This window comes from Macaca thibetana, chromosome X, assembly GCF_024542745.1.
Source record: "Macaca thibetana thibetana isolate TM-01 chromosome X, ASM2454274v1, whole genome shotgun sequence".
Lineage (NCBI taxonomy): Eukaryota > Metazoa > Chordata > Mammalia > Primates > Cercopithecidae > Macaca > Macaca thibetana.
In genome coordinates, this window is record NC_065598.1 from 137,831,470 (window position 1) to 137,844,666 (window position 13,197).

Genomic DNA, 13,197 nt, shown 5'->3' on the forward strand with positions numbered 1-13,197 from the left:
AAGAAAAACCAGGGTAGTTCAAGGCAGGATAGCCCCACCACACAGAGTTTTACACTGTGGAATTGTAAGTCTGGTTGGCTTTAATCATAATATTACCTAAAGTTTTAAAAAATCATAGTATCTTTAAAGGTGAGGATTACACAATCATAGCATAGTTTTTAAATGACATTCGTTGTTCCAATGTACTCATTCTACAGCTAGGGGATCTGAAGACTACAGAGAGTATGCAATTTACCCAGAGTAGCAGAAAAAATATGAGATTTAGGGCAGAATGAACCCAGGTTTGAACACTGTTTCACAATTATTGAGTTATTGAGCTTCTCTGGGCCTCAGTTTCCTTATCAGTAAATCAGATCCCCGTGATGATATCTGCCTCCTGGGACTGCTGTGAGTATTGCATCTCTGCTGAACATCTTCCCTCTGCCTTTCCAGATCCACTCACCACCATTCTTCGCCTGTGCTATTCTGAGAGGCTATTTAGGAAGGATTCTCTCAATGGGCTCCTGAACTCTCTGGTGTCCACTGGGTTTGGCTAATGAAAAGCCCCAAGGAGAGCTGGAGGTAGGAGGGAGAAAGGAAGGAGAGTGAGGACTGTGGACCTATTCTCCTGGCTCCCTCCCTGTGAATCATCCCGGGCTGGATGAGTCTCTTGGTAGAGGTCACTGTTCCTCTAGAAATAGTCATTTCCTCATGATTATTGATCTTTCCAGGTTCTAGTAACCACTTCCTTCCTGCTCTCATTCCTTTGGGTCTGGAGTGATGGCAGTTACTACTAGCACTATCTCTGATGGTCTCCCCACATCTGTCTGTAAGTAATTCCTTTGCAGACAAATATTTGTCAAATTATTCCATTTTGCATGTACCATCTGTTTCCTGTTTGACCTAGAATGATTATACCAGAGCCTGGCATATAGTAGGTTCTTGGTGTATGGAATCTATTGCCAGTAGTATTAATAGTAGTGTACAGGTAGTAGTCGTTGAAGTGGAGGTAATAGTGCTGGTATTTTTCAAAGTCACTCATCCATTCACATGCAAAGCCAGTAGTAGGATGTATTCCTCTCCCATACTCAACTCTTTTTCATTGATTGCTATTCAACTGTCTGTGCTCCAGAGGGAAATATATGGTTGGCCTCTAACACCTTGCTGTTTGTGGCCACAGAATGGGGCAAATCCCAGAAAGATCCTATCCTATACCACATTACACTATTAAAACCTGCCTTAGACAGCTTAAAATGTGTAAAAAAATCATTAAAATGTAGTTGATGGTTATTATTATAACTAAACTAGTATCACTTTATAATATCATTTGTACAAAGGCCCCAAAACAAGAGCTGAAAAGGTTTCCAGGAGTCCCTGGTTCTCATCCTGGTTCATTTCTGACTTATAGCATGACATAGGCAAGTCACTTTGAGTAGTTCCTCAACTTAATATGATAAAGAAGAATATTCTTGAAGACTGAAAACATCAGAAATAAAAAAGTTCAATACAGGCCGGGCGCGGTGGCTCAAGCCTGTAATCCCAGCACTTTGGGAGGCCGAGACGGGTGGATCACGAGGTCAGGAGATCAAGACCATCCTGGCTAACACGGTGAAACCCCGTCTCTACTAAAAAATACAAAAATCTAGCCGGGCGTGGTGGCGGGCACCTGGAGTCCCAGCTACTCCGGAGGCTGAGGCAGGAGAATGGTGTAAACCCGGGAGGCGGAGCTTGCAGTGAGCTGAGATCCGGCCACTGCACTCCAGCCTGGGCCACAGAGCGAGACTCCGTCTCAAAAAAAAAAAAAAAAAAAAAAAAAAGTTCAATACAATGAACTTATTGTACACTGATGGCCTTTAATTTTTTATTATTCCTTTTGGTGGAAAATATAACATCATCACTAAAGATTTCAATAGGAGTTATTTTATAAAGTCAGCTGTAATCTTTCCATAGAAATATGCACTGAATGTGTTCCTAACATTTTGATAAATTTTCATTGGATAGTGATATACCCATCAAAACATTTTTTGATAAACAAATTTAGAAAACAATTATAAAAGGTAATAAGGTAATTGAAATCTATTATTTTCAGCAATTTTAATCAGTTTTTGACCTACCCTATTTTATGTGGTATGCCTTTTGGTTTTTGTTTATTTGTTCAGTTTTTTTTTAATAACATGACAAGTCAGGGTGATGTTCTCACTGTTAATTGCAGGCAAGAGTCCAAAAAAAAATTAAATCCTTTGAAGTTAGCTTGTTAGTATTTAATAAATAAAATTGTTAATCTCTAGACCACATCTGGGTTTCACTAAGAAAAATGTATACCTTAATAACAATGTTCTTTTGGTTTCTTCGCTTTTAGATGGCACTCATGGGAATGCTATAAATTGGTTGTGTTTGGAGTTCAGCAGGGTACTTTGCTAGGACTTTCTTGATTTTATGGTATATGAAATAAAGATATGTGAGCTCAATGAGCACTGAAACAAAATTCTAGGGTCTACTGCTCTTTCATTTTATTTTATTTTTCCTATTATTGATTTTTGTGACTTCCTATAGAGAATTAGACAGGTGTCAACATGTGAGAGAAATCTAGGACCATACCTCCTGTATCTTTGGCCCTCTCTCTTTTAAAATATTTTTATCTTTTTATTTTGAAACAATTTTAAGTTCTCAAGAAGCTTCAAAGATATGTACATAGAGAACTTATGTATCCTTCAACCAGCCTCTCCCAATGGTAAAATCTTCAGTACACCACCACGTTACACTATCAAAACTAGAACATTGACAGTGATGCAATCCAGAGCTTTTTAAGATTCAACACTTTTCTTTTGGCTGTTCTAGGCCCATTACATTTCCATATGAATATTATAATTATCCTGTCAATTTCTATTAAGAAACCTTTTTAGAATTTTTATTAGGTTTGAGTTGAATCTACAGATGAATTTGGAAATAACTGACATCTTACAATATTGAATCTTCTAACCGAAAATCAGAGCATACATCTCGATTTTTCCTTATGTTATTAATTTATCATTGCAATTTTTGTAGTTTTAACTGTACAAGTAAGTCATTTACATTTTTGTTCAGATTTATCCTAAAGCCTTTAATTTTTTTGTGATATTTTAAATTGCACTGTTCTTAATTTCAAATTCTGGTTGTTGAAATTAACTACCAGTCCACCCTAGGACTACCATTGGCTGAAACACTGACTGTTCTAATATATAAACTTCTAATATATAACTTCCAACATATAAACATACAATTGATTTGTGTGTTGATCTCCTATCCTGCAATCTTGCTAATCTCAATTATTATAGAAGCCTTTTCTTTTAAGATTGATTTTTCTACACAGGCTCTCATGTAGTCTTTGACGAAGGATAATTTTACTTCTCCCCTTCCACACTAAATGCCTTTTTTTTCTTTTGCACTGGATACAATCTCCATTACAAAATTTAACAATGCCCACACTGGTGCACATGTTGGTGTTAGATAGTATTCTGCATGTAAACACTCAGAACAATTTGCAGTATATGTATACCCACTCCTCCCCCAACCCTACACACTGGTAAAATCCATGTTGGGAGACTACATTTGCTATGAACATACACCCCTGAGTTGAAACAAGACTAGGATACCCAGTAAGAATGTTTATTCACTGAAGTTCTGGCAGACTGAAGGCCATGATTTCAGACTAGAAATAGAAAACTTAAGAGGACCCCATGGACATTGGAAAAAAGAACATGGATTGAAATTTGCCTGGCAGAAACCTGAAAGTTAATGGTCTTCAAGGTGAATATGAAGGAACTGTAGGAGGGAAGTGGGATAATTCACATCTCCACCAATAACTAAATGTAGCTACACTAGCTTGGAGGGATTTGAGGTGAGACATGTAAAATACTAGGGCATGGTGGGTGCTGGAAGACAAAAGAATGAATCACTTACTAGGAATGGCTGTGGGGAAGGGCTTGAAGGAACCATCCTCTCGCTTCCATGTGAGCCATGAACATTAAACATGGAGAAATGAGGAGCGGCGGCAGATCCATTTGGGATGCATCGTCTTCAGGGGATGCCGAAACAACAACAACATTTGGTTTCCTCTACACCACTTTCCCCTCCCCCGCAAGCCCAGGGAGTGGGCAGCAGTGGTGCTTTGTGATGCCAAAGCCACCCCAGGACTGCCATTGGCTGGGACGCTGCCTGTATGATCAAACAAAGCTCAAGGGTGTGGCTTTGTTTTGCTCTCAGGTGGGTATATATACAGGGTGGGCAAAAGCTCTGGGACAGCCCACTGGAAAGCTTCAATACAGCTGTGGAAATCTGCACCCTAGAAGAGTCTAGTGTAGAAATTCTCCAACCAACCATAATCATGGAAGAGCCAACTTCAAGCACCAAAGAGAATAAAATGAAAAGCCCCTGTGAATCCAACAACAGAAAAGTTGACAAGGTCAGATTGTTAGGTTTTCAAGGGAAGGCAAGGGTGAAAGAAAGACACACAGATAGGGGGCGGGTCAAACAGCAACACGGGTATACTGCAGACATCAGCAGAAATGGGGGAGCAGCTTAATGCCAGAGCCCACCGCTGCATACAGACTGGCGTACTTACAGGTATGGGTGGGAGAGGTTTGGGCAGTATGGCTTCCTGCCTGGCAGAATATTGACAAGATGTTATTATGATCAGGCAGTTTGGCCCTTTCTCTGGTGGGATGTCACCATGGTGTTGCTTGGACCTTTAGGCCCAACAAGATATGATAGGGATGTTTCTTTAGTTGGGCTTTTATCTACCTTGTGGTCAGGCAGTTAGGTGGGATTTTTCTCAAGGCCAGAACCCCCGTGGAATGTTTCACTTTGACCAAGGTCTGCAAACTAGAAGGGAGCTTACAAAATAGTGCAGTTTAAACTAATATTCTTGCCTTCTACTTTAGTATAAAAGGAAGAGGGGCGTTGTTGAGTATCTGGCTGCCTCCTGCTGAATAGGGGAGCTGTAATCAGGGTTTGGGTCTTGAAGCAGTGGGTGTTGGACTTCAGAGTGGTTTTCCTGGGGGCACTGGTACTGGACTTGGCAGAGGAGAAGGATGGTATCCATGTGTTGCTGGGTGGCTGCGTGGACGAGGGAGTTTGGCCTTCGGGAGATAAAGCAGGATATGAAGGTGAGTATACATGGGCCAATTGCAGTATCAGGAGGAGGAAGATTAAGGGCCCTAAGAAAGGGGCCACCTGCTATCCCAGTGCTGAGTGCAGCAGAGATGTTTAGTTCTGCTAACACTAGAATGAGATGTAGAGCCTGCTTAGTGTGTGTGGAGGAAGATGAGACAGAAGCTACTAAAGGAACCTGGATGGTCTGCTTGTTAGGCAAAATGTCAATGTCTAGACTGAAACACCAGGGTGCATGTTCCTGACCAATTGGCCAGTAGGCAGAGATAAGAGTTTGTGCCACAAAGGAAGAAGACACTGGGGGTGGACAGACAAAAGTTATAGGTCATGGTGGCAAGCCATGAGAAGGTGGGGGTTGAATTGTGCACAAACCCTTTGTTTTAACTTTTATGTTTTTCCAAGTTGAATAGCTGCCAGCAAGGGTAGCCACTCTGAAGGCATGAGAGAAAATGCTGGTGGGGGAGGAGGTGAAGGTTGCTTTTGGAGAGAGAGAGATAAGTGGGTTTTTGTAACTAATAGTCATTGCGGTCCTGATAGGGCAGAAGGATACAGGTTGCAGTTGAGGGAAATGTTTGTGGATTTTTTCCAGGGAGCACCCTTGAGTTGAATACATGGAGAGTGGCACCGTCAGAGAGGGGAGGGTTTGGTAAGAGGTGTTTTATGGAATCCGACTTGTATCATGTTTAGTTAGGAGGCTATGAGGCAAAGGAGGGTGACAGCCCTGTGTGTGACTGTGTGGGTGGATTTGATGGATTGGGGGGAAAAGGTGTTTAGCTGAGCAAGATTATAAACAGGTTTGGGGAATGAGTTGGCTGAGTAGGTGAGATGCAGGTTTATTTTGGACCAGGTTTATGTGGACAGTTTGAAAGGAAGGGCTGTGAACTGCTGGATTTGTGTGGACAAATGAATTGAACTGTTGGAAGAAAGATGGGGGTGTGACTGATTTAAGAAGCAACGTATGAGGCTGATGAAGGGGGCTCAACTGTTAGAGGTTTGGGGTGGGGACTTAGAATATTCCACAGACAAAGAGGGCAAAAGGAGAAAAAGGAGATTTGAGTAGGAGTGAAATTTTGGAAGGTGCCCTGCAGTCTTACCTCCTGCATTAGTGTGAGAAATTGGCAGGACTATCCAGGGACATGGGGAAGGGAAACCAGGAAAGATCTAAAATAAAGTTGGAGGTAAAATATTGGAAATTGGAGACAGAGATTGTTATGCACTAAGGTGTTCTGGGTTGGCAACTTCTGAAATTCTTGTTAAGTGCAGTGAGGTTTGTCCTGTGAGGGAGAGAGAATAATTTGGGGGTGAGGAAATTTCTAGATGTAGATCTGGTGCTCTTTTTAGTTTGGAATGGTGCATTCAGTGTGGAAAGGATGTTAGCTTTGCCACTGTGGGAGTAGTTAGGATAACCTGGTGAGGATCCGTCCACTTAGGTTGGAGACGGGAGGAGGGGGAGTCTGCGACTCAGACCCAGTCCCCTGGTTGTAGGACAGGGAGGAGCGTTCTGAGGATGGACTTTTGGGCTGGGGGGAATAGGACTTAGGCTGAGGGGCTTTGGGGAAATGGCTCATAAATGCATGAGGACCAATAGGAGAAGTGAAGCCTGGGACATTTTAACCTCTAGGGGTTTTTTTCTTTTTTTTAAATTACCTGAAGATTAGGGGAGGTAAGGAATATGGAAGGCCCACTTAATGTTTAGAGCCTTTGCCAGCTGTTTGTTAACCTGTGAAACAAATGTTGGCCCATTGTCTGACTGAATTCAAGAGGAGAGTTTAAACCTGTGGATAATATGAGTGAAGAGAACAGAAGTGATGGTGTGTGCCTTTTCGGTGGTTGTAGGAAAAGCTTTTATCCATCCAAAGAATGTATCTACTATTATCAGAAGGTATAGGAATCATTTGTTGGGAGACACGTGGGTGAAGCTGATTTGTTAGTCCTGTCCTGGTGTGTGTCCTCAGGCCTGGTGTATGAGAAAGGAGATGATTTGATAGCTTCCTGAGGGGAAGTTTAAGTGCAAAGGGAAGATGCCTTAGTAATATCTTTGAGATGGGCAGCCACGGTGGAAGAATGTATAGAAGTTTTTAAAAGCCGGGGTAGGGGCAGTAACAAGCATGGAAATGGTTGTGCACATATAAAAGTACAGAACGTTTTTAATACTTGGGCAAGACACTTTTATCATTGAGGTAGAACCATTTTTTCCCGAATGGCGCCAGCCTGGGCAAGTGGGGTTTATTCCTCCTGGGTATATACAAGTTGTATGCTGGGAAAAATGGGCAATAATGATGAAATTTTAAGGGCTGCCTGCCGGGTTGCTGAATGTGTTCAGAAGTTTCCCTTTGTTATGGCATCAGTAGCTTTTTGGTGTCCCTTTCAGTGGATAATGGTGGCCTTCGGTGGTAGTTTAGCCACCTCCAGCAGCTTGTGTGCAAGTTTCCTATTTCTCATGGGGGTTCCTTTTGTAGTTAGAAAACCCCTTCCCTGCCAGACTAAGGTGTGAGAGTGTAGGATGTGCCACACATATTTGGAATTGGTTTGACTGTTAACTCTCCTTCTATTTGCTAGGGTGAGATCCCGGGTTAGGGCTACTAGCTTTTCTTGTTGAAAGGTAGTATGGAGTGGGAGAGCATTGGATTCTAGGAGTTCATTTTTGGCAATGATGACTTGGACAGCTGCTGGACATGGCTCCCTTAAAGAGCTTCCATTAATGAACCATGTAGGTGTTCCCCTCAAAGGAGCTTTTGAAATATGTTGGAAGCGGGAGGAGAGGGAGTTTAAGAGGTCCAGGCAGGAGTGAGAGAGCTTAGAGTTAGAGTTATTAACAAGGAGGAGGGTGGCTGAGTTGAGAGTTTTACATCTCTTGAAGGTGATTACAGGGTTAGCTATGAGTAAGGCATGTACCTGCTGTAAGCGGGATGATGGGAGGGATAGAAGGGATTGATGGTTTATGACGTCCTGTAGGTTATGAGAAGATGCAACAGTAATGTGTTGGTTGAGAGGGAGTTTCTGTGCCTCTAAGGCCAGCAAGGTGGCCATATCCAAGATTTTTAGTCAGAGTGACCAGCCTTGGATGACAGAGTCCAATTGTTTTGAGAGGTGTGCAATGGCTTCTGGGGCATCGCTGTATGTTTGGCAGAGTAGTTCAAGAGCAAGGCCTTGGGCAGAATGTACATACAAAGTACAGGATGGTGGGATTGGGCAGTCCTAGTGACGGGGCCTTTAAAGGGCATTATTTATTTATTTATTTATTTATTTATTTATTTATTTATTTTTTAAGTGGGAGCTGATGGGGCAAGCTGGGTTCAGGCGTTTTAGGATGGGCCCATGTGAGGCCGTGTAAAGCAGCTTGGCCAGCAAGTCAAAGTTGGGAATGCACAGCTGAAAGTATCCCACAAGGCTCAAGAAGGAGAAGAGGTCCTTTTTGGCGTGGGGAAGGGGCATGTCCTGAATTAGCTCATTTTGTTGGGTTGGGATGGCCCAAGAATTAGAGGTTAGGAGAAACTGAAGGTAAGGAACCTGGGTTTGGGCTACCTGAGCTTTTGTGAGTGAGACCCGATATCCTCAATTATGGAGGAAGTTTAAAACCTTAGTGGTGTGTTGTATTGACAGGTTAAGGGAGGGACTACAGAGAAGGAGGTCATTGACATATTGGAGGAGGGTGCCAAAAGGAAGGGAAAGTTCAGCTAGGTCCTTGGTGAGGGCCTGTCTGAATAGGTGGGTGCTATCCTGGAACCCCTGTGGGAGTATGGTCCATGTTAGTTGGGTGAACGTGTGAGTATTAGGATTTGACTACATGAAAGCAAAAAAAATTTGGGGAAGCCAGATTTAAGGGAATAGTGAAAAAGGCATCTTTTAGATCAAATTCAGAGAAGTGTATGGTGGATGGGGCAATATGGGAGAGTAAAGTATATGGGTTGGGGACCGCCTAATGAATTGGTACCATCACCTGGTTAACAACTCCAAGATCCTGGACCAAGAGGTAAGACCCATCTGTCTTTTGGACAACCAGGATAGGGATGGTTGTAGCGAAAGTTGACAGACTTGAGAATTTGAGCTTGTTAAACTTTACAGATAATAGGTTTGAGGGCCCTGAGGCCAGCTGGGTTAAGGGGATATTGAGACTGATGAAGGAAAGTGGAGGAGTTTGAAGGGTTATTTTACCTGGGATGTTGTGTGTGGCTATTGTGGGTTTAGAAACGTTCCAAACTTTAGAATTAACAGTAGGTAACAGGGTGGATAATGAAGATGAGGGGGAGGAGAGGGAAGCATTTGGGTGGCAGAGTAAAATAAAAGGAGTAGAATTGTAGGAGCCACATTGCATGGAGTTCTGGAATTTACTTAACATTTCCCACCCCAAGATAGGGATAGGACACTGAAGGATAACCAGGAAGGTGTGGGTGAAGGGGGGTGTTGCATAGATTGTATAATAAAGGACCAGTCTGTTTGTGCCTAGAGGGGATTTCATTGCCTCTCACAATAGAGATAGAGGAACTGAGGAGAGGTCCAGAATATTCTGGTAAAACTGAATAACTATCCACTGTATCCAATAGGAAAGACACGGGCTTACTAGAGACTGAAAGTGTTATCCTGGGTTCTGAGGTGGTGATGGTGGTGTGGGGCGGGGAGAGGGGAGGTGGCGGGTCGGCTCCAGGCCCTGTCAGTCTTCAGTTAGAGGTTATGAAGCGGGATGAAAAGTTTTGCTGAGCACAGTATGACTTTCAGTGTTCCTTGATAACACAGATGGGGCAATGTTTCCTGGGTGTCCTGGGATTAGGGCAGGCTTTTGCCCAGTGTCCCTGTTGGCTGTACTTATAACAGACTCCTAGCAACGACTGTTGCAAGATTGAGGACTTCTGTATGCGTTGGGAAACCTGTTGAATGGCAGCTGCCAACATTTGGTATTTAGTCTGGTCCTTTTTGGATTTTGGGGTTTTCAGTTCTTCCTCTCTATTATTAAAGACCTCAAATGCCACTTCAATTACATGTCTTTGGGAGGTTTGAGGGCCATCCTCTAGTTTTTTAAGTTTCTTTTGGATGTTGGGGGCTGACTGGGAGATAAAGTGTAAATGAAGGTGGATTTTGCCCTTATTGGTATTAGGGCTTTAGGTGGTATATTTACTTATGGCCTTTGAAAGGCAGGAGAGGAAAAGAGCATGGGCAGCTTTATTTATGCCAGCTACAAGGCATGATATCATATGGCCTTGTTTCTGTCTGTCCACAGAAATTGCCTGATAATTCCAACTGGGGTAAGTCCTTGGGACAGCTAGGGTCCCTATTGGGTTATGGGCAGCATCTTGTTGGTGGAGGGTGTTTGCATTGGCTTGGACAGCCATCAAAGTGTATTCAGCCATCCAGATGCATTCCCTGTCTTCTGGGGAGAGGGTGGAGGAGAGTATTAAATATATTTCTTTCCAGGTAAGGTCATAAGATTGAGTGGCATAAAAAAATTCCTTGTGGAAAGAGGTGGGATCTTTGGAAAAGGAGCCAAGTCTCTTTTTGATATGGGAGAAGTTGGCTAGAGAGATGGGAACATGATCTCAGATTATGCCTTTGTCCCTCACAATCTCCTGCAGGGGAAGGGTTTTGGAAGGCCTTTGGGTGTGTGACTGGTTGTCAGCACTAGGGGGGTGGGTGTGAGACCTGGTTTGTGGTGAAGAACAAAGGGCAGATGGAGGGCGATAGGAAGAAGGTGGAGGAGCCAGAGCCAAAGGAGAAGGAGGAAATGGTGTTGGGAGGGGGACCTCGAGAGGGGTTTTGTTTACCAGGTCGAAATTAGAGGAGAAAGGCTTGTCCTGAGGAGGAGGCATTTTTGCGGGTTTTTAGTTGAGGAAGAGGATTTGAAAAGGTGAACAAGATTGGCAGAGAGAGAGAGCAACCCATGAACAGAGATAAGCAAAATGCTTTCGATCCTTTACCATTGCATTAGAGAAAGTTTTTTAGATTATATTCAATTTGGAAGTTGAAAGTTTTGTTACCTGAAGGGAATGAGTATCTCCAGAGGGTAGTGAATACCCCAAAGGGAAGCGAGTACCTCAGAAGGGAGTTAATATCCCAGAAAAGAGCAAGTACCCAGAAGGGGAGTGAATACCCTGGAGAAAAGTGAGTACCCAATTCCTCCCAGGAGAATGGATGTAGGAGAGCTGGGATGTACCGAAGAGCTGTGGCAGCTCTTCACAGTCCCCTGGTGGCCAGAGCAGCTGGAATGGCAAGCATTCTGAAGGCATCCCCTGAGAAGGCAGGCTGTGGTCACCTGGTGACCAGGGAGACCTCCAATCCAGTGCTAGGATTTTCTGGAGAACCAGCAGAAATAGAGAAAAATCTGGAAAGGAGGAAAAGGGAGACTCACACACTAACTGGAGACTGGTGTTGGATGTAAGGTCTAGCAATGGGGGTGATCCTTCCTGGAGCCACCCAGAAAGGGGAAGGAAGCAAAGAGGACGGTGAGTTTGATCAGGACCTAGAGGTCAGCTCAGGACTGGAGATGATGAGACAATAAGGAGAACTGGGCTGGAAACAGGTAGTCCACTCAGGATATGGAAACAGGCTCAGGTCTAGTTTTTGCTGCTTGCTGCTTTCCAGTATGCAAAAGAAGACTTACCTGGTAGAACTCAATCCCCATCCCAGGTTTTGGCACCAAAATGTTAGGTTTTGAAAGGAAGGCAAGGGTTAAAGAAAGACACACAAAGAGGGGACCACTAAAACACCTACACAGGTATATTGCTGACAGCTGCAGAAGTGGGGGACCAGCTTAATGCCACAGCCCACTACCACTTACAGGCTGGGGTACTTACAGGTATGGGTGGGAGGGAGCTGGGCAGTATGGGATGCTGCCTGGCAGGATATTAAGATATTCTTATGATCAGGTGGTTTGACCCTTTTTCCTGTGGGATGCCATTGTGGTATTTCTTGGACCTTTGCCCAGCAAGATATGATAGGAATGTTTCTTAGTTGGGCCTTTGTCCATCTTGTAGTCAAGTGGTTAGGCAGGATGTTTCTCACAGCCTGAACCCCTACAGAATGTTTCACTTTGACCAAGGTCTGTGAAATAGCAGGGAGCTTACAAAATTGTGCAGTTTGGAGTAACACAGATGACCCTACCCATGCTCCTCTTCTTCCCCATAGATCCCTACCCAGATTCCACCTTGTTCTTCTCAGACACAAGCCCCTTCCTCAACCTGCATTCCTTCTTATAAAACCCCCCTTGCTATCTATTCTCTACCCTCTTCACCCAAAATAACGCCTTTCTGGCCTCTCCCTGTTTTTTTTTTTTTTTTTTTTTTAACCAGAAGAAGAAGCATCTGGACAGAGCCTCAGCCCCTGAACAGAGTTTGAAAGAGACAGTAAAAGCAAAATATCCAACATTAGTGTTTTACTACAGGAAGAATAAGAAAAGAAATTCAAATCAACTGGAGAATAAAGAGCCCACCGAGAACTCCACTGATCCAATCAAAGAGAAAGGAGACCTAAACATATCTGCAGGATCTCCACAGGAGGGTGGGGAGAATTAGTCCAACATAGAGAAACCAAATTGGACAAATCATTGCCACTGATGGCAATGATTACAATAAAATCAGTTTGAGGAGCTGATGACTGTGTATACCTCTGCCTTTTTTTCTAATGGTGGGGAGGAAGGGAAGGGAAAAGATAGGCATTTGAGAACAGAGGGATATGAGATCCTGTAGCACTGGCAGACAGATCCACAGGTTAGGCAGACATTGTAAATAAGGACTGGCCAGGGGAGACTGATTCCTGGAGACAGATTTTCTTCTGAAAATTTTATCTCACAGGGGAGGAAGAAAAGGATTTGGTGTTCCTTGGAGCATGTGCATATTTAGAAGAGCACATAAAAAGATCTGTATTGTATGTGGGTGACAGTGACACTCTTTCCAAAATGAAGACATCAAAATCACCACCTTCAGGCCACATACCTCAGAGTGGTGTGTTTTATAACTCACCCAATGCTGTGAGCAGCTGAAGGTCCTCAAAAGGACCAAGAACCTCACCCTACAGAAAGTAAGAGAGCATGCCATACACAATAAAATAATGGTGTTTGGAGGACATGGTCCCAATACTAGG

General features: G+C 43.5%; 1 protein-coding gene across 2 annotated transcripts; it reads left to right on the plus strand.

Moving 5' to 3' along the window:
• The first annotated feature begins 4,251 nt into the window (after positions 1 to 4,251).
• On the plus strand, positions 4,252 to 12,708 carry LOC126945977 (sperm protein associated with the nucleus on the X chromosome N4). Of its 2 annotated transcripts, none has more exons than XM_050775913.1 (2): positions 4,252 to 4,420; positions 12,408 to 12,708. In XM_050775913.1, the coding sequence occupies exons 1-2, from the start codon at positions 4,343 to 4,345 to the stop codon at positions 12,627 to 12,629; spliced, it is 300 nt and encodes a 99-aa protein (XP_050631870.1). In that variant the 5' UTR covers positions 4,252 to 4,342; the 3' UTR covers positions 12,630 to 12,708. The 2 variants fall into 2 exon arrangements, with proteins under 2 accessions (XP_050631870.1, XP_050631871.1); XM_050775914.1 differs by having other exon boundaries at positions 4,268 to 4,420; positions 12,411 to 12,695.
• Positions 12,709 to 13,197: the final 489 nt, after the last annotated feature.

Excerpts from the sequence above, each read along its gene's own strand:
- LOC126945977 (XM_050775913.1), top strand. The coding sequence starts at position 4,343 with ATGGAAGAGCCAACTTCAAGCACCAAAGAGAATAAAATGAAAAGCCCC. Across the intron at positions 4,421-12,407 it reads ACAACAGAAAAGTTGACAAG|AAGAAGAAGCATCTGGACAG; the intron begins GTCAGATTGTTA and ends TTTTTTAACCAG.